The sequence below is a fragment of the Taudactylus pleione genome, unplaced genomic scaffold, assembly GCF_031769625.1.
Source record: "Taudactylus pleione unplaced genomic scaffold, aTauple2 ptg000066l, whole genome shotgun sequence".
NCBI classification, from domain to species: Eukaryota; Metazoa; Chordata; class Amphibia; order Anura; family Myobatrachidae; genus Taudactylus; species Taudactylus pleione.
This window is the reverse complement of record NW_028284468.1, coordinates 16,858,269-16,883,005: the sequence shown is the minus strand read 5'-3', so window position 1 is coordinate 16,883,005 and position 24,737 is coordinate 16,858,269. Positions and strand designations below refer to the sequence as shown.

At 43.4% G+C, this 24,737-nt stretch overlaps 1 protein-coding gene across 1 annotated transcript in view; it reads right to left on the bottom strand.

The window, feature by feature from the left end:
- Positions 1-24,737, bottom strand: part of FOXK1 (forkhead box K1) — an 80,008-nt gene that overhangs the window by 22,659 nt on the left and 32,612 nt on the right. Inside the window, exons 3-4 of the mRNA XM_088466695.1 lie at positions 19,548-19,704; positions 9,117-9,263 (exon numbers count right to left, since the gene is read on the bottom strand). Coding sequence (XP_088322821.1) covers positions 9,117-9,263; positions 19,548-19,704 — 304 coding nt within the window. The remainder of the gene's footprint in view (positions 1-9,116; positions 9,264-19,547; positions 19,705-24,737) is intronic.

Genomic DNA, 24,737 nt, shown 5'->3' with positions numbered 1-24,737 from the left:
ACCACTGAGATAAACGGTCTTAGTCCCTTGCATAATACTTGCCTACTTTCCTGAAACACTCCCGAGCCCCCAAAAAAGCAGTCAAGTCTCCCGGCCGGCTGCCTTCCACCTAAAAGCCCCCCTCCCCCCCCCCCTCTGGAGCAGAGGTGCCGATGACATGGTTTGCACTGATTCGCCTCTTCATGGCCCCACCCCCGGCTTCACAATGTCCATATAGTCTCGGCATTGTGTAGCTGTGCCCAAGTTACGCAATCACTTGACCACAGCCCCTTCTTCGCTTCCAATGCCAAGTAATATCCCCAGCCACACCACCTGTGCCGTGCCATACCCCCCACTACGAACACCGGCCTCCCCCCTCCCGGAGGCAAGCATGCCTTGTATCACTAGTTCTCAAAACAGAAGCTGCAGCCAGACTGAGTGGTGCAAACCATAGATTGTTATTGTACCATCGAGGGCTACCAATGATGGCCATCCCTAGAACACAGAGAGAGACACTACAAGACAAGTCTGAACTTGCCAGTTGCATGGTTAGAAGGGTTCAACTTTTTTTTTTACTCCTGTTCCCAAAGAATTTCCAAAACTAAACTTATACCAAAGAGGGATTGTATTTAAGTTTACAACATACTTTATGTACAAAAAAATTAAATATACACTTTAGATATTCAAGGACAAAGGTCACATCATGTGACCTTGAAATGTAGAAGTCATAATTTAAATATAAAACTATTTTTTATAAAAACTGTGGTCCCTGAGCTTCAAAACAAGACCAACATGAAAATTCTACCACAATTAGAGGCAAAGTTATGATTCGTTTTAGTGTACCTTGCAAGCATAAATGTTACACTTTTTCACATGTTTGCAACCCTGTTGCATGAACACCATGTATCGCTGAGGGCTAAAATTATACATATGAAAGTTACTTCATGCATTCTACCATCCTACCAAATTTCATGAAAATCTGAGATGGTCTGGTTGGTAGCTGTGATGATTGGTCATGGAATGACCCTATGGTACATGGTACCAACTGCACGGCAGTATTAATGTCATATGTATACAAATCAGAAAGACTTACCGGCGCTACCAATAATATACTGCAAATCTGTGTGTATCTAGCAAATAAAAGCATTTAGGGGGGGAATTCAATTAGCCGCGGTACTTTACCGCAGGCAAAATTATTCCCCGGGCTAATTCAAATAGCCCTGAAAACTTGGCCCTTATCGAGAGAGTGGCCTGAACGTGGGGAGATGTGACCAGGCCCCCTTATAAATAAATAAATAAATAAATAAATATATATATATATATATATATATATATATAAAAAAAACACAACGGCCACACTGAAGCATCCACCACCCTCACAGAGAAAAGTAGACTGCTGCTCAGCGGCAGTAGTCTACCTCGTCCCACTGCAGTCCAGCTGACAGGAAGTCGGCACCATCTGGGATCTTTTGTTACCTGCCCGGAGGCAGGTGAAACATGAGCTCTGATAAATGCAGTTTTATCATGACAACACATCAATCCAGGAACTTATCCCGGATCCTGTGTGTTTTCGCCAGAAATGGGAGATTTTTCATGCAGTAAAAATGGTGGATAATTGACTTGCGCACCCTCCCCTCCCCTAAAAAAAACCTGGTAAAGTCACGTTTTTACTGTATGAAAAATTATCGTGGGTAATTGAATTCTCCCCATAAGCTTGCAGCACATTACCAAGGGACCCCAAATCTCTGCAAGTTGCTTTAATAGCATAAATGCCTAAAGGCCCCCATACATCAGAGATTGATTGCAGCAATCGTGCAATTTGCAATCAATTGTGTATAAAAATCTTTCCCTTTTTCAATCGATTGCAGAATTGCTACAATCGATTGAAAAAGGGAAAGATTTTTATACACAATCGATTGCAAATTGCACGATTGCTGCAATCAATCTCTGATGTATGGGGGCCTTTTGACATCTATAAATTGCAGTTAAATGCACTTACCTCTTGGGTACAGAGGATCATAACTATACAAGGGCTAGCTTGTGAGCCACACCCAACTAAGGCCCTCATTCAGAGCCGTACGCTCTGAGCAGAGCGCACGCTCTGAATGAGGGCCGCCCTCCAAAATTATGGAGCGTCCTTCTGGACGCTCGTATAGCTGTGGGTCACCACCCACAGCCTATACGAGCGTGCAGTTTGATGGCCGCGATGGTCTTGACCATCGTGACCATCGCCACTGCGAGCCGGAGCCTGCGGTTGAGTTTTTCAACCGCAAGGCCCGGATTGATTTTGGCTCTATCAGAGCCAAAATCACTCCCACTGACATCACTAGTGATGTCAGTGGGCCGGCTTCTGACGGTAGGCGTTCCCTTGGGAACGCCCCCGTCAGGGAGGCACACCCACCAAAGGGGGCGTGCTGTCAATCAACATCGACAGCACGCCCCCTTTGATCAGACACAACGAGCGAAGGAAAGTCCTTCGCTCGTCGCGTCTGGCGCATGTGCACGACGGAGCTCCCGCCGTCGTGCGCATGCTCAATGCACAACATCGACCCACTTGCGAGCGGACAGCCGCTTGCGAGTGGGTCTGGATCAGGCCCTAAGTCTTTTATAGCCTTGATTGGAAGCAGCCATGTTGAACACCAGGCAAAATTTTGAAACAAAAAAGAAATAAGGCTACTGACAAGCATGTATCCGTCTCTGAGCAGGTCTGCCTCAGTTCCCCTTACTGTACCCGGCCTGCGTTTGCACGCCACCTCCTCTTGTCCTGCCCCTCCAATTGTAAGAAAGCGCAAGGGCAAATCTGCATATGAACATGAATTTTTGTTTGTGGACAAACGTAGTACTTATTTTCGTATTTTCCACTAACTAATTAGACAAATACCCAGGAATGCTCAGAATGAACATCAGTGTTGTTGTAAAAGCCATAAATAATAACTACAGAAGCAAATCATTTACAATATATTATTTCTATAAACCTTATTCTGTATGCTCAACAGAAAGACCACATTATAGTCTCCAAAGTTGGTACAGGTCATTGTAGTAGCTACCTTAGTAAAACCTACAGACACATGAAACGTCACATCAAGAGTGAGCAGGAGCGGTTTATAAAAGCTTCCATTTGGCATGACTTTTCAAAGCCAGTATTTTCCTCTATTTTAAGCCAGAAAGCCTCAACTTACAGTTTTAGAACTGAAGTGATCGGAAGCCATCAAGCGTGCCCTGCAGAACAGCTGCAGCTAGTGGACCAGTCTCCTAAAGAAATCTAAGGAGCAAATATAATTCAATTCATAGCCGCAAAGTAATTTCAGAACTGTCAGGTGCAGGCACTTCATGGCCAGTAACATAGTCTGGCCAACTATAACGGTGTTGCAGGGAAATTTGCAATGTTAGGCTACCATGTTAATAGGTAATGTGTGAAGGCAAACATGACAGCATATGGCTAATAAAGTGGAGTTTGTATGTTCTCACTGTTTGCTTTGTGGTTCTTGCTTCAGCATTAATCGCTATTGTGATCGCAGCTGTTATTACGCACGCAGACCCACTGCGAAAATATGCTAATGTTTGCAATCGCAATACCATCAAAGCCTAACATAAGGATGCCCACTTCCCCTTACTCACATCCGTAATACATTGCAAGTCTGTGAAACCATAGGCAACATCGAGTACCATCGGAGCCTCACGCACAATTACAACAGGTCTGATCTTACTGAGAATTTGCTAACCTGGCACACAGTGAAAGCTCAAGCTGCGTATGGCATCGCAGTGGCTAATTTATGCACGCCCCTGTAACGGCGTTCAAATGCACTGACACGTTTCGCTCCACTAGCAGGTGGAGTAATGCCACAGCCAGAAGACACACTTGACAATGTCCCCCAGCCAAAGCATTCATCCCCCTAACTAGTCAGCACCAGCCGGGGATTCCTGGGGAAGTATAAAGGGTTCCCCCTTTCAGGACACCCAAGGTCAGGGCTGAAGCCCAGGACTATCCCCGGCACCCCTGGGCTGTGGGTGCAGAGTTGATAGTCCATTAGTAAAAGTTTAATATTGTCTTTTACAGCTGGAGCTACAGGTCCCAGAAAGCCTCCCCCGCATGCTGGACTTGGGGACCATTGTACTCCTGTAAAATATATAGTAAAATAAAAACAAAACACTGAATGTTTTAATAATTTATTTTGCTGCACCTTCACCTGGGGGGCTTTTAAGCTCTTTTACAAGGCTGCCGCTGCCCCCAAGATTTCCACGGCGTCTTCAACTGAAGGACAGAGGCCTTAAGCTTTTTTACATGGCTGCCACTCAACCAGGACTTCAGCGGCATCTACTATCTTCAAGAGCTCTTCATCACTCCTGCTCCGCCATCGGACTGACACCTGCTGCCTCGCAATGGCTTATATAAGCTGGCATAGAGCGGGCGAGCCAGTCACGGCTCACGGCAGCCATTTTGAATTTCAAAAATGGCGACGCCATTTTTTAAATGGGAAGTCGTGCCGTTGCCGAATTCTGCATAGGTAGTTACCTAGGCATCTCCCGCATCGACACGCTGCTGCTCACTGCCATGCCCGCCGTGTCCCACAGCAGTGGCAGACAATGTGGGATCCCACACCGCTGCAACGGTGATGGGTGTGCTGAGCTGCCGGGACCAGAGTTCGGTTGCCAGCTCCGATCTCCGCAGCCTATACACTAGAAATTCGGTCGCCTGGTCGGGTCTTCTAGTTTTTAAGCATGATCAAAAAGCAGGAGATCTGACAGGCGACCAGTATCAGGTGTGCGGGTCCACACACGTCCAATGTCGGGCAGGCTGGTCGGACGGGAGCCAGATCTCCCGAAGATTTGACAAGTGTGTACCCAGCTTAAGGGATGCCTGTTTCAGATTGATCTTTAGCATCCACCATGGGGTAGGTGTAAGTACCTATAGCAGAGGTTCCCAAACGCGGTCCTCAAGGCTCCCCAACAGTTCAGGTCTTAAGGCCCCCATACATCAATCGTGCAATTTGCAATCGATTGAAAAATGGAAAGATTTTTATACACAATCGATTGCAAATTGCACGATTGCTGCAATCAATTGCTGATGTATGGGGGCCTTTAGAGATATCCATGGTTGAGCACAGGTGACTTAATTAGTACCTCAGTCAATTTGATTTAAATTTGATTTAACACCTGTGCTCAACCATGGATATTTCTAAAACCTGAAGTGTTGGGAAACCTTGAGGACCATGTTTGGGAACCTCTGGCCTATACTAACAATGGCAGTTGCAGATGGAAAGACAGTGGGTGGTGCAACTATATGCATTAGGCAGTGCTTCAGATTGTGACCACATAATAGAACGGACTCCTGTGGTTACGGATGTCAGAATGTGGGAAATCTGGGCATCAGAATCTCCCCCATCTATAGATTTCTTAATGCCTTCCATAGCATAGCGTATTATCTGTAACCAGTACATAAATACAAAGAGTGCATACTGTAGGTAAAAGGGGACTCCCTTATTTCAGACAATGGTACCCATTAGTGTGCAGATGCCAGAATTGGGGAAACTGTACAGTTACGTGCTCTCCCTATCTATCTGCAAGATTTACCAGCAATTCTGCAGTGCAGGAGGATTTTGTCTGGTGACCAGACAATAACCACTAAAGGGGCCACATCAACAGAGAGTGGGCTATCGAATTTTAAATGAGAATGTCCCTTGTGTGGGCGTGGTATGATGTGAACATTCATCAAATAGACACTGATAAAATGTTGACATGATAGAATGTCGACATTGTATCTGGGGCCCAGTGGTGACTTACTGTCTTACAGGTGCTGGCGGTCATGCGAGTGTTACTGTACAGACAGTCATCCGACGGTGCGCCGTTCTGGAAAGTAGGATCCCCCAAAGATTTAACATTTTTGGCATTTTTCCAGCAGGAATGCATCCCACTGATTTACTAAAGCACAAACTGCCCGAAACACATCAAAGCACTATCAATGTTTTTAACATTATTACAGAAACAGCAGACTTACTAAGGCAGGTTTAGAAACCGCTGCAAAAAAGCTGAAATTAAAAATGAGGTGGCTGTGACATGCAAGACAGCTGAAAAAGCCGCGGTCTGCGCTAACTGGCCAAGCAGAAGCAAAGGAATCACAATACACTTATAACGAGGGCAATTTTTATGTACGGAGTAAGAAGGAAGATACCACTGATAATTCTCTTATGGGTGTGCTGCTATTTTATTACTATATTAGTGTTTCTTTTTATTATTATAGACCAATATTATTTAAATTAGATTAAAGGAGAAATATTATTGCTAATTGGAGTTTAATATTTTTATGATGGAGGCATATATACCTACTAGTCAGCAGCCCGTCAAATTGACGAGACACTGTCGCGCCCGCGAAAAGTCCCGTTTGATCGCTGAAACGGGTCACTTTTCAGTCATTTCAGCTCAGGGGTTTGCAAGTAGAAATGTCAGCATCGGAGGCTGTGCGCGCCTGATGGAGCAACAATTGAAGTGCTCCATTGTGTGCTATCTAGTGGCCGCCGACACGCAACACGCTTATAGGCCCCCCATAGAGGTGAGGATCAGTGTTCGCTTTTCATATATACATGTATAGATAGACAGTGCTGCCCCCTGTATGGTGCTGTCCACCTCATATACCTGTCCCTTGTATGGTGTTGCCTCCCTCGTATGGTGGTGTCCATCTAATAGACCTGTCGTCTGTATAGTGTTGCCTTCCTGTATAGTGCTGTCCCCTGTATGGTGATGTCCTCCTAATAGACCTGTCTCTGAATAGTGCTGTCCCTTGTATAGTGCTGCCCCCTGTATGGCGATGTCCACCTAATAGACCTGTCACCTGTATAATATTGCCTCCTTGTAAAGAGCTGTCCCCTGTACTGTGCTGTCCATCTAATAGACCTGTCTGTGTACGCCCGAACGGAGCAACAAGTGAATTTCCCATTATGGCCCTGTAATAAACAACAGCGAAAACGTTGGAATTAATACCTGCAGACTCACTGTCTGTATGTATCCGAGTGCCGCCGTTCTGTTGAAGCTTATATTGGGACTCACTGCCTGAGTCAACTGTGGAGGGCACCAGGATATTTAAAATGTCTTTAAATGTGTGTGCTGCCCACCAGGCTGGGTTGGGTGTGTGGGTGTGGGTGTGTACGTACAGTCAGGTGCATAAATATTGGGACATTGACAGAATTTTCATATTTTGGCCTCTATTCACCACCACAATGGCTTTGAAATGAAACAAACAAGATGTGATTTCACTGCAGACTTTCAGATTTAATTTGAGGGTAATTACATCCAAATCAGGTGAACGGTGTAGGAATTACAATGGTTTCTATAAGTGCCTCCCACTTTTTAAGGGGCCAAACGTAATGGGACTATCAACTCAAAAGCTATTTCATGGACAGGTGTGGGCTATTCCCTCGTTATTTCATTATCAATTAACCAGGTAAAAGGTCTGGAGTTGATTCTAGGTGTGACATTTGCATTTGGAATCAGTTGCTGTCGACTCTCAATATGAGATCCAAAGAGCTGTCACTATCAGTGAAGCAAGCCATCATTAGGCTGAAAAATGAAAACAAACCCATCAGAGAGATATCAAAAACATTAGGTGTGGCCAAATCAACTGTTTGGAAAGAATGTACCGGAGAGCTCAGCAACACCAAAAGACCCGGAAGACCACGGAAAACAACTGTGGTGGATGACAGAAGAATTATTTCCCTGGTGAACAAAAAACCCCTTCACAACAGTTGGCCAAATCAAGAACACTCTCCAGGAGGTAGGTGTATATGTGTCAAAGTCAACAATAAAGAGAAGACTTCACAAGAATGAATATAGAGAGTTCACCACAAGATGTAAGCCATTGGTGAGCCACAAAAACAGGAAGACCAGATTAGAGTTTGCCAAACAACATTTAAAAAAAGCCATTACAGTTCTGGAACAACATCCTATGGACAGATGAGACAAAGATCAACTCGTACCAGAGTGATGGGAAGAGAAGAGTATGGAGAAGGAAAGGAACTGCTCATGATCCAAAACATACCACCTCATCAGTGAAGCATGGTGGTGGTAGTGTCATGGCGTGGGTATGTATGGCTGCCAATGGAACTGGTTCCCTTGTATTTATTGATGATGTGACTGGTGACAAAGGCAGCAGAATGGATTCTGAAGTGTTTCGGGCAATATTATATGCTCATATTCAGTCAAATGCTTCATAACTCATTGGACGGCGCTTCACAGTGCAGATGGACAATGACCCGAAGCATACTGCAAAAGCAACCAAAGAGTTTTTTAAGGCTAAAAAGTGGAATGTTATGCAATGGCCAAGTCAATCCCCTGACCTGAATCCGATTGAGCATGCATTTCACTTGATGAAGACAAAACTGAAGGGAAAATGCCCCAAGAACAAGCAGGAACTGAAGACATTTGCAGTAGAGGCCTGGCAGAGCATCACCAGGGATGAAACCCAGCATCTGGTGATGTCTATGCGTTCCAGACTTCAGGCTGTAATTGCCTGCAAAGGATTTGCAACAAAGTATCAAAAAGTGAAAGTTAGATTTAGGATTGTTTAGTTTGTCCCATTACTTTTGGCCCCTTAAAAAGTGGGAGGCACATATAGAAACCGTTATAATTCCTACACCGTTCACCTGATTTGGATGTAATTACCCTCAAATTAAATCTGAAAGTCTGCAGTTAAAGCACATCTTGTTTGTTTCATTTCAAAGCCATTGTGGTGGTGAATAGAGGCCAAAATATATATAATGGATTAACATGACAGTGTGCCCAGACTGCTCATTAATTGTTTGTGTTAAACTACTAGTGAGAATTAGTAGGAACAACGGGGTATGTAGTGAAATTAAGTAAACCACTGAGAGCTTCTCACAGAAAACAATCCAATATAAAGGAGATGAACCACTAAAGGAAGTGCACACTCAAATGTAAAACATGCATGTAATAAAGCACAATGTTATAACACGGTCTGAGAACTCCTTCAGTATAATATACCAGCATCTTGACTATTTTAATAAATAGAACAATCTGCGGTATCATGATGTTTGTCACATCCCAGGCAGTTATTCTACATAAACTGATATACAGTATATTGTATAATGGCTCTTCAGATCAACCCAACAAAACACCAAGTCGCTTACCTGCCAACCTTTATCAGCAGATCTGTAGTAAGGATAATGCTTAGTGATATGAGCATAGATGCCACTCAATGTGAGCTGTCGATCTTTTGCATATGAGATTGCTTGAACGATGAGTTGTGCATATGAATATGGAGGTTTTGATTCATCCTGATGAAAGAAGAATTATAACTTACAAAATTTGAAGATTTCTAATATATTCTGTAAAATTGCATATTAATTCTTCACTTTACCTTACCTCAAATTGGCCCGTTCATTAATGTATTTACTTGCCCAAATCCATAGCTCTTCCCGCATTTTATGCCACAAAAAATATCCAGGTACAGTAATTGTACGGATAGTCATGTAGTATTTTTTTAATCTTGCACTGCAATGCTGCCAGTGTTTAGTAAAATACTTCAACTATCAGCAATATGAACATTCTAAAAATACTGTACATTTTCGATACAGGACAGGCAATTCTTTTTTGTCTTCAATAAACAGTGTTTATGATCACAATAGATATTAGTAATTTTTCACTTTCCTACATTTCGCACCAGATGTTTCTTGTCTCTTCAATTCAGAAAGAGGATGAAAACGTTTGTGCAGCTTTACAGAATGGTTTTCTCTCTCATATACATATATATATATATATACACACACATATATATATATATATATATATATATATATATATATATACACACACATACACACAAAATATATAATATATATATATATATATATATATACACACACACACACACACACACACACACACACTTCGACAGGTGCCGCATTCCACGCAAAAGAAGGCGTCAACGTTTCAATGCTAATCTACAGCACTTTCATCTGAGCAGTAAACATTTTTTATTATATATATATATAAATATAAATATATATATCTCAATTGTATTTCTTAATGAAAAGAAAAAAAGCACTCTCCAGATTTTCAGCAACATTAATCAGCTTTTAATAATATACCAACGTAATTTGCCAGCCAACGTTTCGGTCCAACATGGACCTTTGTCAAGGCATTGAGTTTCTAGACATCATAGTAACTGCATGGGAGTACATATAAACAACGTCAGCATGCAAAGTCTAACAGGCCCTTCAATCATACATGTGTATAAATGCCATAATCTCTGTGTTTATAAATGGATCATGAAAGCAGTGTTCAGACATATAATGGAATAATGGACATGACCTAGCATGAAAGCTGTCCGTGCAGGCAAATATAACCATAAAGTATATGTCTAAATCACACACATATGCTAATCTTGGGTGAATCCTGATATGTATACATCATATACCTGCATAATATACAGTGACTGTGTATTATGCATATACCTGCACAATACACCTTGACTGACATTTTAAAAAAACACACCAAAGAGTGCATGAAACATGATAATATATATGATAAGTAATAAAAAAATAAAAAATATTGAAAAATAATGAAAAACTAGCACACGCCACATATCAGATCATGCTGAAATAACCATAGGTGAGTGACAGCGTGATGAGTCTATGTAAAAAATAAAGGTCTAAAGGCAAGCCATAGCTGTGTCCTACCTGTGCGCTGGTCTGTCAAGGGATCAGCTGGTGCAAACGCTGTGTCAGACTCCAGGGTTTATATACCCCGCGACTGGAAGTGCGTCAGCGCTGCCGGAAAACCGGAAGCGTGCGTGTGCAATATAGTGCACCGTATTATAAGTGCCTGTGTGTCCAATAGTGGTGTTTGCTCGGTTCGAAGAAGCTGGCTGGACTTGTATTTGAACTAATATACAGCTGCAGGAATACAAATCTAAAGCAGCATGGCACAGCAGGAAGTGGGGCTCTTAAATGGTACAGACCCGGGATATTCAACCCGGGTCTGAGAAAATAGTGCTGATTGGCTTTTTCCAGTCAGCTGACCAGCCTGCACACAGAGCACATGTCTCTATATTTACATTACTGTCCTGCACTGCACACTTTGGGCCTGATTCAGACCCGGTTGCGAGCGCTCGCAACCGGGTCAATGTTTCCCCACTGGGCATGGGCACGACCCGGTTAGCGACGGACGCTCCGTCGCTCCGGGTCTCACACCAAAGGGGGCGAGCTATCGATGGTGATTGACAGCTCGCCCCGTTTGGTAGGCGGGCAGGGGGGTGGCTGGCCAAACGGAGGCGTTCCCGAAGGAACGCCTGTCGTTTGGGGGCGGCCCCACTGACATCGCTAGTGATGTCAGTGGTGAGCGAGCTTCCGGCCGGAAGCTCACTGGGGCTTGCGGCCAACGAGACCCTACCACAAGGGTCTCGTCGCAATCCCAATGGTCGCGATGGTCTTGACCATTGCGACCATCAACCTGGCTGCTCGTAATAGCTGTGGGTGGTCACCCACAGCTATGCGAGCGGCCAGGAGGCCGAACAAAAAGAAAAAAAAAAAAACGCCCTGATTCAGAGCGAGCGCTCGTCCGTCTCTAAATCAGGTCCTTTGCACACTTTGCATCTGTGACAAGTGCTCTGTCGGCCATGATTGGGCAGCATTCCCCAGCCCCTCCTTTTTCTTTACTGAAAACGTCATCATAATTGTGAGCCAATAAAATCCTTTAAAAATTACATCACACTGTTTTAACATGGGCAATCCGGGTTGAGTTAAAAGGCACCAAATCCGCAATAATCTGGGAACAACCCGGGTTATTATGGCGATGTGAAAGGCCCTGACCTGGGTTCAAAACCCGGGTCCGACCCGGGTTTGCGATGTGAAAGGGGTATTAAAGACACATGGTGGGGAATCCAAGTCATATGAAACAGCATAGACAGGCGGCACTCAGTGCAAATCAAAACAGGAGACCAGCGATCACTGACGTTTCAATGTTTATGTAAACATTGCCCTGAGGAAAATGTTTACATAAACATTGAAACGTCGGTGATCGCTGGACTCCTGTTTTGATTTTCACTGAGTGCTGCCTGTCTATGCTGATATATATATATATATATATATATATATATATATAACATACACCTTGTTGGGTGACATTGAGTACACCATGTGTTGCATACATAGATTTACCTAACCCAGGAAGTGGTTTTCAGGTTTTCAACAGTTGGCAAGTATGCGCAGGTAATGTTTACAAGAAGTTGCAGGAGCAATAGAGAATAATCCAAGCTTTTAGATATAGGAACATGCAAAATATGACAGATTTGTCCCTGCCTCTTAGATACAATTCACATTACATATACTTATTTTCTAGTCTATAGATTTCAAAGTTATGAAGTAGTATTTAGTTAGTGATGATGAAATAAATAATAGTAAACGTGTCCAAGGTCCACTGACATAGTAGGTGACGTAGTTACACTAAATGAGCGGCAGAGTGTTTCAGGAACATTTTACAATTTCGGCAACTTTGTACATGTATATTCATCTATTGGTAATTTCACTTTGGAGAGGAAACAAAAGCAGACAAATATGTTCTAAGTTCATGCTACACAGACTCCTCCCAATATTCAGGTTCAAGTAAAGCTTGTGACCCAGAACAGGATCGTGTGGCATCCTGAGTGCTGGAAGCCTGACTATGTGAGACTTCCGTGCTGTACAGGTCATCCATGCATTCTATCTAGGGTTACACCATTCTCACATTTCTGTATACTTCAGGACTGCGGTTCAGTACGTGGGGATACTTAAAGTAGCAACAGACAAGTGCTCAGTTACACTGCACTGCTGACACTGAGGCAGTAACGGCTCTGGTAGAGTATCGCAGAGATTTCAGATGTGGAAGGATATTACAGATACTACATATAATGCTTAGTGGGCTATTTAATAATATGTATTACTATAGAGGCTTACAAGGATTGATAAAGTCAGATGTTTTAAGATATTTTAAGAAAATCCATCAGCTACAAAATAAAAATATGCAAACATAATGGTTTATGTGAAGGTTATATTTTCTACAAATCCCACAGTAGTTACCTCCAACCCTATACCCCTCTATAAGCGCCAAGAATGACAATGTGTAAACTGATATTTTACAAAACATGTTCCTGATTGAGTATGGAAAATCATGAATATTATTTGTATTATTAATTTACACAGACCAGTTCAAATGTGTGGTAATGCAGTCACATATCGCTCACATTGTATAATCCCTGCAGCCCTTACACACTTCTCTAATAACTCTTCCAACTAGACCTGGACGGATGTGCCTGAAAAGTGTAATAGTCAGTCTATACTGCCAGTGTGCTAGAGAAGCACACAGACTGTGGCACAAGTTGGCCAGAGCAGAGCATCTTTTGTGCTCACACTGTGTTATTCGCATAAAGACAACTGGAAAGGACGAAACTGGGCCTGGTTCAGAGTTGTATGCCATGCTGTTTTCACAGCTGAGCTATTATTGGCTATCTGCACATGCGTCAAAGTCCATTACCATAGTCACAAGCAGCGACTTTTTATTCACATAGTGATTGACAGTTAAGGGTAATTTTGGGGAAGTAACAGGTTGTGACGCCAAAAACGCAGACATATCGTGACTGTTTTGGAGGCATGTAGCTAGCTGCGTCTGTGATCCCGTACACATAAAAACATGGTTTGGGCAACTCAGTTCAGGCGACCATTCTGCATGACCAGAGAGTTACTAGGGAGGCCGATTATCAAAGGATCTGCGTATGTCGCTGCATATTTGTAAGGAGTTGCATGAATTTACAATGGCACCTGTGGCGTCACAATAGAAATCCCGGTGTCTTGCATCACCATATTATCACATATGCCTTATATACACATCTCCAGCAGCAGCGGCGGCGGCATTAGCGTACAACTGTGAATCAGGCCCACTGACCTCTGAGGCTTGTGACATTAGTACATATGTGTGCAGCCAAGTCTGAATCTGTGTGAAAAGGGATCCTATGCGGGGGTATAGGCAGCATCCCGATAGTCAGGTGGCCAACTGTCACACTACCAACAGCGGCATCCCGACTGTCAGAATACAGACAGATTGCGGCGTTAAGTATTAGGGTTAGGGGGAGGCTTAGGCACTAGGGGGAGGGTTAAATATAGGCTGCAGGAGGGGGGGGTTATATCTGTCGGGTTTCTGACTGTGAGGATGCCCCTGTCAGTATTCTAACTGTCGGGATCCCGTACCCAACCCCCGATACGAGCATCCCTTGCTTTTTGTCACACCATGTTCCTTCCATCTGCAACTTTATATGTATGGTACACCAATAACTGTGCGGCTAAAGTCGCAGCCTAGCATCTCTAGCATAGTGTGTGCAGCTTATTTGTTTGTTACCGGCCCCAGAATACCGATGCCTATCAGAATCACGGTGCTGGCATACCGACCGCCGGGATGCCGACGATATGTAACGGGGTTGGGGGGAGGGTTGGGCACTAATGGGGGAGGCTTAGGTTTAGGGTGCGGGGAGGTTAGGCACCAAAGAGGAAGGGTTAGGGTAGGGAGAGCGGGAGGGATAGCATACCGACCAACAAGTGCCGATACTAAATATGTCGGGATCCCGGCGTCGGGATTCTGACCGCTAGGATCCAGACTGTCAGTATTTCATACAGGTTCCCATGTTAGTAGTATATCAAATAAGCAACTACTTCTCCTGAACATTAAACACTGTTAAAATAGTACTTTAAATATCAATTTAGCATTGTTGGTGCACATGTATATACTAGTTGATGTACCCGGTTATTTACAGTTTCCATTTCCTTCTCAGCACTCCAATAATGCATTAATCCTTCACCTCTATAGTAATGCATCACTTCTATAGTAAGACATTACCTTCCCGCACCTGCGTGCCAACACATCCCACTCCCTTCCTCTGTAGCAACACCTTTCCCACCCTCGCCTGTGTTGTAACACATTCCACATTCCCCTCCCACACCTGTGTAGAAATACAGTCCCTCCCTCACACCTGTAGTAACACATTACCCTCACTCACACCTGTAGTAATACCCCCCCTCCTCCCCTACCTCTGCAGTAAAACATCCCTCGTCCATGTTCTAACACATTCAAATATGGGAGCCACACCAACTGCCAGTGATGTTTGGCAGCACTTGGGAAGACAGTGGGTGTTTGAATACGAACTATGCTACAGCCACGATAAGACAGTCAGACAGGACACTGCACAGGGGGTGGAAATATTTTAGCCCTTTTCACCCCCTTAGGAGTCATAATTTGAAAAATCTGTTCTAAGTGGGCACCAATGTCATGGAAGTTATATACTCCCCGATTTTCATGTTTCTAGGTCCAGGGGTTTGGGCTGGGTGTTGATGAGTCAGTCAGGACATTTCCTTACTGGGTCTATAGAAATATAAGTTGTTTAAAGGTAAGTCCTCCCTGTTTAATATGTTGCTAACTACCGTTTTTGGAAATGGGGGCTGAACTGTTGAGTATGAGCTGTCTGGATAGAGGTTAGATGGTGCTGAGATGTGATGGTCAATAATTTACTTTTTGTATCAGTATCAGGTAGAAGCTAGTATTGCTATTAACAGTCCAATTTGTGTGCAGAAGAGTATTTTGCTGTATGCAGACATAAAAAAGGAGTTGGTTTCCAACCTGCTCCAGTGGCCTCACTCATGTCTTGTCAGAACTAGAAGCCTGGAGATCGCTCAGAGCAGCCCATCTTATGATAAGGCTAGTACTAATGGCAGTTACCTCAAATGTACTTGGCCCTCAGCACTTCCCCTCATGCCTGGATCTGAATTCTCCTCCGCAACTAACTAGAGAATCCCAGTCCCTCAGCACGGGCCTCCTCCGCAAGCTGATTCCACTCATTGATGCAGCCTCATCAGTGCACACAGCTCTCCTCCACCTCTGCATGCCGCCAAGCAGGCACTCTTTGCAGGGCTTCTCGTTTTTTCTTTTATTGTCATCTTGGAGGACGAACCACAGATCTTCTGTGGATGCAGGCTTGCTCATATCCTTCTGTCTCTTCATGTAATCCCAGACAGACTCCTTGATGTTGAGATCAGGGCTCTGTGGGGGACATATCATCCAGGATTGCTTGTTCTCCTTTACACTGAAGATAGTTCTTAATGACATTGGCTGTATGTTTGGGGTCATTGTCCTGCTGCAAAATAAATCTGGAGCCAAATCAGATGCCTCCCTGATGGTACTGTATGATGGATAAGTACCTGCCTGTATTTCTCAGCATTGAGGACACCACAAATCCTGACCAAATCCCCAACTCCATTTGCTGAAATGCAGCCACAAACTTGCAAGGAACCTCCACCATGCTTCATTGTTGCCTTACTGACAAAAATTTCTAATTTTGACTCATCAGTCCAGAGCACCTGTTGCCATTTATCTGCACCCCCGTTCCAATGTTTTCGTGCATAAATGAGTCACTTGACCTTGTTTCTACGTCGAAGGTATGGCTTTTTGGCTGCAATTCTTCCATGAAGACCAATTCTGGCCAGACTTCTCCGAACACTAGATGGGTCACTGGTTTCTGTCAGTTCTGAGCTGATGGCACTGCTGCAAATCTTCCAATTTCGAAGGGAAGTAAGCATGATGTGTCTTTCATCTGATGCACTAAATTTCCTTGGCCGACCACTGCGTCTACGGTCCTCAACGTTGCCCGTTTCTTTGTGCTTTTTCAAAAAAGCTTGAACAGCATATCTTGAAACCCCAGTCTGCTTTGAAATCTTTGCATGGGAGATACTTTGCTGATACAGTATAACTACCTTGTGTTTTGTTGCTGTTCTCAGTCTTGCCATGATGTATGACCTGTGACATGAAACGGTCTTCCACAACCTCATCTTTGTAGCAGAGTTTGGCTGTTCCTCACCCAGTTTTAAGTCTCCTACACAGCGGTTTCTGTTTCAGTTAATGACTGTGCTAAATATGAAAATGATGATCACTATTACCTGTTTGGTATGATTAGTTAATCAGACACCTAACTATAATCCTACAAAATCCCTGACTTTGTGCAAGTGTACCTAGAAGAATTGATGCCTTTTGAAGGCAAAGGGTGGTCACACTAAATATTGTTTTGATTTAGATTTCTCTTCTGTTCAATCACTTTGCATTTTGTTAATTGATAAAAAATAAACTATTAACATTTCTATTTTTTAAAGCATTCTTACTTTGCAGCATTTTTTCCACACCTGCCTAAAACTTTTGCACAGTATTGTGTGTATCCAACTAGCAGTACAACAGTCAATCAATGCGGATTACACTGCTTAATGACAATGTTTATTTTGTTACCTGTCATTCTTAAACATGCATCAAAACCCCACTAAAAGACATTTCTTTTTGTAGTTGTGGTTCTCATCAACAAGACTGCTTAAATTACATGCATTTTAAAGCCGATGCAGTACTAACCTCTATGGGATTGGGTTCCCAATTTACAGTTGGTTGCTAAAATGTGTCCAAGAAGAAACTGCAAACATACATTTAGACACAAGTCTACTTGTATAAATAATATGTACAAGTTTAAATTATCAATACATCCAGAGCTCAAATGGGTTATCAGCACGTAAACGTGCACCGGACCTATTGGATGCACAAAAAGTTACCTATCCTTAAAGTGTATCTCAAATATATGGTAATCAAAATTGGACATACAGCGCCTTGCAAAAGTATTCACCCCCTTTGCATTTTTCATGTTTTGTTGCCTCTCAACCTGGAATTAAAATGGATTGTTTGAAGGTGTGCATCATTTCATTCACAGAACATGCCTACAACTGTGAAGTTTTGTTTATTTTATATTGTGAATCAAATAACATTTAGGACAACATAACAGAAAACTTCAGCGTGCATAACTAATCACCCCCCTAAAGTCAGTACTTTGTTGAGCCACCTTTTGCGGCAATTACAGCTGCAAGTCGCTTAAACCACTCGAGTGTTGCTTTAGCAGTATGCTTCGGGTCATTGCCCTACTGGAATGTGAACCTCCGTCCGAGTCTCAAATCACAGGCAGACAAACAGGTTTTGGTCAAGAATATCCCTGTATTTAGCACCATCCATCTTTTCCTCGACTCGAATCAGTTTTCAAGTCCCTGCTGCTGAAACACATCCCCTCAGCATGATGCTGCCACCACGTTTCACTGTGGGGATGGTGTTCTTGGGGTGATGGGTTTGCGCCAGACATAGCGTTTTACTTGGTGGCCAAAAAGTTCAATTTTAGTCTCATTTGACCAGAGCACCTTCCTCCATACATTTGGGGAGTTGCCCACATGCTTTTTGGCAAACTCAAATCGGGTCTTCTTATTTTTTTCACTAAATAATGGCTTTTTATCTGGCCACTCTTCCATAAAGCCCAGCTCTATGGAGTGTATGGCTTATTGTGGTCACATGCACAGATACACCAGTCTCTGCTGTGGAACTCTGCAGCTCCTTCAGGGTTACCTTTGGTCTCTGTGCTGCCTGTCTGATTAATGCCCTCATTTCCCGGTCTGTGTGTTTTGGTGGGCAGCCCACTCTTGGCAGGTTTGTTGTGGTACCATGTTATTTCCATTTGATGATGGATTTGATAGTGCTCTGGGGGATCATCAAAGATTTGGATAGTTTTTTTATAACCCAACCCAGAATTGTATTTCTCAACAACTTTGTTCCTGACTGTTTGGAGAGCTCCTTGGTCTTCATGGTGTGATGCCTCTTGCTTAGTGGTGTTGCAGCCTCTGGGGCCTTTCAGAAATGGTGTGTTTATACTGACAGACCATGTGACACTTAGATTTCACAGAGGTGGACTTCATTTCACTAATTATGTGACTTCTGAAGGTAATTGGTTGCACCAGAACTTTTGAGGGGCTTCATAGCAAAGGGGGTGATTACATATGCACATGCCAATTTTCAGAATGTTATTTATAAAGATTCTTTTTTATATATATTTTTCTCATTTCACTTCACCAAATTAGACTATTTTGTGCAGATCCATCACATAAAATTCAGATTGAAAAAATAAATTACAGGTTGTAATGTAACAAAAAAGGTAAAATGCCAGGGGGGGTGAATACTTTTGCAAGGCACTGTATATCAAAGGAATAAATCAGGACCAATCGGTTTTTAGCATGGTGTTCAGTGTACAAGCCAGTAGTCTGTATATTTTTAAAGCTGAAACACATTGGATGCAGTTTTAAGAATACTTCAGATTGATAATGCTGTATGAGTTTGAATACTGTAACCGACTGTTTTATAATCTCATGATAAATTATACTTTGATGTATCTCCATCTTGAACAGTGACCCAGCCCAGTGAGTCCCTGGGGACTGCAGCATGTACCACATCACAGAAGGGGGCATAGTTTAAAAAGAAGTGCCAAGTTACAGTCAATGACACGGTTTGTACACAGTAAGTGTAAATGTTCTCAGTTGGATTAGAACAGTGCTGATGAGTACACTGTAAAACCATGTTCCTGCACATTGCTATATAACAAGACCATATTTTACTCAACAAATCTGAAGAAAAGTATTTAAAAAAAAAAAACCCAATTGTAAAAAAGTAATTTCATATTAACGGTAATTGGTGCACACCTTTGGACTGTCTCCTCCAGACGTTTCTGTTTGTTGCTCTGTTGCAGCCTTTGCGGCACACTCTGCTGCCAGCTTGAGTTCCGATGCAATATTATGGATGAAATGTAAACCTGAGGATCCAGCCCCTCGTGGACTGGCAGGACAGGAGTTGGGAACACTAGAAATGGAAGAGATACATTTAGTAGAGAAGATAGACAACCAGAAGAAACACAAGTAATCCAATTAAAAAACATTCATATCACATTTCAAATAAAGTTAGATATGGCCATTATGCTGGATTCCTAGTAAATTAAATGTTCAGGTTCCAAGTCAGTTGTATCATTCACATAGCTTAACAAGCACATAGGTTTAGTCACAGAGAGAAACAAATTGCAGCTGTAAAAAACAAACAAAACACATTTTTTTTAGTATTTACTGTTACATCACTTTGCGAAGTTAATCTTATGGACTCATATACCATGGGGTTGTGTTAGGGATGCAACACTAAATAAGTTTAATTTAAAAAATTAGTTATGGTAGACTTGCCTAGATAACTCCTTTTCTTCGAGGTCCATAGGGTCCACAGGCATAGCCTGGTTGGAGACCAGGCACCAAACAGTTAAAGCTTCAGCTCCCAGGATTCCTTTTGGTCCTCCTCCATATAAACCCTGCCCCTAGCCATAGGTCTTCAGTTTAGTTAACAAGCCTCAAGGCCAGAGAAGGATAGAGAAGGAAGAGCAATCGTACACCAGAAAACACTCATACAAAAAATTAGGGAATCAGTGACAAAAATAAAAAATTACCCATGCAGCCAGGTGCGTCATGGTGGGTGCCCTGTGGACCTCGAAGAAATGGAGTTATCTAGGTAAGTCTACCATAACTCTAATTTTCTTCTTCAGGGTCCATAGGGATTCACAGGGATACCATGGGGATGTCCTAAAGCAGTTTCATTAGTGTGAGGGACGCTCCTGAGCAGAAAGAACTGGTAGCCCCAAAGGAAGCATCCTGAGAGGTATAAGTATCAAAGGCATAAAACCTAAGAAAAGTGTGGACAGGAGACCATGTGGCTGCCTTGCACAATTGTTTAACAGAGGCACCACAACTAAATGCCCACGATGGCCCTACGGACCAAGTAGAATGTGCTGTCACCGTGCTTGGGACAGGGAGTTCAGCCTGTGTGTACACCTGAGAGATAGTCACCGTAGCCATCTCGCCAGAGTCTGCTTATTAGCTGGCCATCCTCATTTGTGAAAACCATATAATAGAAAATCAGATGCTCTTTTTGTAACAGAGTTTGTGCACTTCACATAGATGCGGAGAGCATGGACTACATCCAGGGAGGCTTCACCTACAGAAAGATCTGGAGCCTGAAAAGCTGGAACAGCAATTTCTTCATTCACATGAAAACAGGACACCACCTTAAGAAGATAACCCTTCCTTGTACGAAAAACAGCTTTATGCTGGTGAAAAATCAAAAATGGAGAGCAGCTAGAAAGCACTGCCAAATCAGAGACACTACGTGCAGAAGTGATAGCGAGGAGAAAAAGTGTCTTCGCTGTCATCCATTTCAAGTCTACAGAGTCCAGAGGTTCAAATGGGGAAACCTGTAGCCCCTTAAGAACCAAAGACACATCCCACGGTGCAACAAAAGGAGGCTGAACTCGTAGAACTCCCTGAAAAAATTCCAATATCTGGCAAAGAAGCAATCTTTCTTTGGAACCAGACAGAGTGCTGAAACCTCTACTCTCAACGTAGCCAGGCGGAGAAAAGGTCTAATCCAGCCTGGAGAAGCCAGTATCCTGGAAATCCTGAACATCTTAGGATCATACTTTTTGTGGGCACACCACTGACCAAAAGAATGCCAAATCCTGTAATAGATGCAGGCTTTTGTGCTCTAAGCATTGTCTGAATTACAGAACTGGAAAAACCTTTTGCTCTTAAGGTGGAAGATTCAAGAGCCACGCCGTCAAAGCCAGACGAGGTAAGTCCGAATGCTGGCAGGGACCCTGCATCAGCAGATCCTGCCATAGAGGAAGAGGATATGGACTGTCTATGGATAGATTCTGTATGTCTGTGAACCAGTGAAAGTTAGATTTAGGATTGTTTAGTTTGTCCCATTACTTTTGGCTCCTTAAAAAGTGGGAGGCACATATAGAAAGTGTTGTAATTCCTACACCGTTCACCTGATTTGGATGTAGTTAGCCTCAAATTAAATCTGAATGTCTGCAGTTAAAGCACATCTTCTTTGATTAATTTCAAAGCCATTGTGGTGGTTAATAGAGGCCAAAATATGAAAATTCTGTCAATGTCCCAATATTTATGCACCTGACTACCTTTACAGGTATCATTTACCAAAACTAATGAGAATAACATTTGCAACTGTTGCATTCGATTATATACAAATCACAGATTACTGATTTTAACTTTTTGCTTTTGCTACTGTTACAGTTTTGATTGCTATAATCTACAGATTATTGATTCAGAACATTCAGTCTGATACACTTATCAACAGCGAACATTACCTAATTGTGATTAATTTATTAGTGTAATTTTTTTGACACCATTCCAAATCATTTATCCCCTTTTTCAATTTATCAACCATTGACTATTTCATTATTCTCCAATTTGTTTGATTATGTCTCTGTGTTATATGTGCTCATTGCTGTATGTGTCTATTTTTCCATATATGATCTGAATATTAAATATTTTTATTTTTGTATACTAGCGTGGTTTTTCTCTTCATATTTGTGGTTTTTGTGGGGTTGCAATTTTTCCCCTTTCCTTTAATGACCGCTGCAGTTACAATATTAACAGTGTATATGTAAGCGCTTGGGTATTTTTCCTTTCTTGTCTGTCTATTTTAATTGCTTCCTTGAGCTGCTAATTTACATCTGTTACTAATCATGGTGGAATTCACCTGGTTCAATAATTTAAAAGCTAAAAGAGAACATTATTTGAGTAATTTTGATAATGTAGAGATAAATGATATTCCTGAACCTGATATGAACAAAGGATTTTTAGAACTAGAAAATATGATATGGTAAGAACTTACCCTTGTTATCTCTATTTCTACGAAGTCCATAGGGTTCCACAGGATACCTTGGGGTATAGGTGATGTCGACAGGCATCGGGCACCATAGAGTTAAGCTTTCAGCCTCCCAGGATGCACTGGGGTCCCCCTCCTATACCCCACCCCCGAGCCAAGGCAAATCAGTTATGTAACAAGCCTCAGGCCGGAGAGGAAAGAGAGAAGAAAGATCTGGAACACACAAGAATCACATTCTCACCAGAAGGAGACGGAAAAACCGGTGACCAGATGAAAGCCCATCTGCTGTACATGTGCGACAGGGTGGGAATCCTGTGGAACCCCTATGGACAAAAGTATGGACCACGTGGCAGCCTTACAAAGCTGAACAGCTGAGGCACCACGTTGAACTGCCCACGAAGGACCCACAGATCTAGTGGAATGAGCCCTAACAGAGGATGGAACAGGAAGGCCTTCATGTCTGTAAGCCTCAGAAATCGCCATGCAAATCCATCCTGCCAAAGTTTGCTTAGTGGCAGGCCAACCCTTCTTACGAAAGCCATAGAGGACAAACACAGAGTCTGATTTCCTAAAAGAATTGGTGCAGTCAACATAAATCCTTAGAGCCCGCACCACATCCAAGGTGGCCTCACAAACCGAGAGGTCTGGTGAATTATTTAAAGGCCAGTACTATAAATTCCTCATTGATGTGGAAACTAGATACCACCTTCGGGAGGAAACTATGAGAAAATGAGAAGGGGAGGCCGACATGAGAGAGCCCCCAATTCTGAGACCCGCCTGGCTGAAGCAATGGCCAGAAGGAATACAGTCTTAGTTATAAGCCATTTCAAATCTACTGAGCCCAGTGGTTCAAATGGCAGTCCTTGGAGAGCCCTCAGGCCCACAGCCAGATCCCAAGGAGCCACAGTTGGAACAAAGGGAGGCTGAATACGAAGTACACCCTTCATAAAGGTGCGGACATCAGGAAGAGTAGCAATCCTACGCTGAACCACACTGACAGGGCAGAAACCTGCAGCTTCAAAGAAGCAAGGTGAAGACCGTGATCTAAGCCCGCCTGTACGAAAGCCAACACTCTGGATATCCGGAACACCTGAGGATCATAGCCTCTAGGGCAATACCACTCAAAGAAAGTATGCCATACTCGATGGTAAATTCTTGCTGACGTAGGCTTCCGAGCTCTTAGCATGGTGTTAACTACAGAGCTGGAAAAACCTCTGGACCTTAAGAGGGCTGTCAAGACAGACAACTCAGGTTCGGGTAAAGACAAGAACCCTGTGACAACAGGTCTGGACGTAGAGGCAACCTCATTGGAGCATCTACAGAGAGACCCCAAAGGTCTGAGAACCAGTGACGTCTGGGCCACTCCGGAGCTATCAACAGGAGCATGCCACCTTCTTGTTTGAATTTTCAGATTACCCGAGGAAGAAGGGAGAACAGAGGGAAGAGATACGCAAATTGGAATGTCCACCGGACCGACAGAGCGTCTACCAGAAGTGCCCCCTTGTCGCTTGTTTTTGACCCGTACACAGGCAGTTTGTTGTTGTGTTGGGAGGCCATGAGGCCCCACTTGTCGACCAGGAGTTGAAACACCTCCTGGTGAAGAGACCATTCTCCCGGATGTACGTCCTGCCGGCTGAGAAAGTCCGCTTCCCAGTTGAGGACTCTTGTGGTGAATACCACTGAGATGGCCGGGAGATTGCCCTCGCCCAAGTCAGGATGCGGAACACCTCCGCCAGTGCTGCCAGACTTCGGGTTCCTCCTTGGCGGTTTATGCAAGCCACCGTGGTGGCGTTGTCCGATTGGACCTGCACGGGTTTTCCTTGTAGAACCTGTTTTGTATGAATACCACGCAAAGTTCCAAGATGTTTATTTGAAGTGCCGCTTCTGCCGAAGTCCACCTGCCCTGGAACAAGTGTGGACCAGTGACTGCTCCCCAGCCTCTGAGACTGGCGTCCGTCGTCAAAAGGACCCAGTTCGCCACCCTAAAGGGACGTCCCCTGTTCAGGTGAGTCGCTTGCAACCACCACGCCAGAGACAGACGAACCTCCGGAGAAAGCACCATGGTCTGCGTCTTTATCCGCTGAGGTAACCCATTCCATCTGGAGAGGATCAACAGCTGCAGAGGTCTAGAGTGAAACTGGGCATATTCCACCATGTCGAAAAGT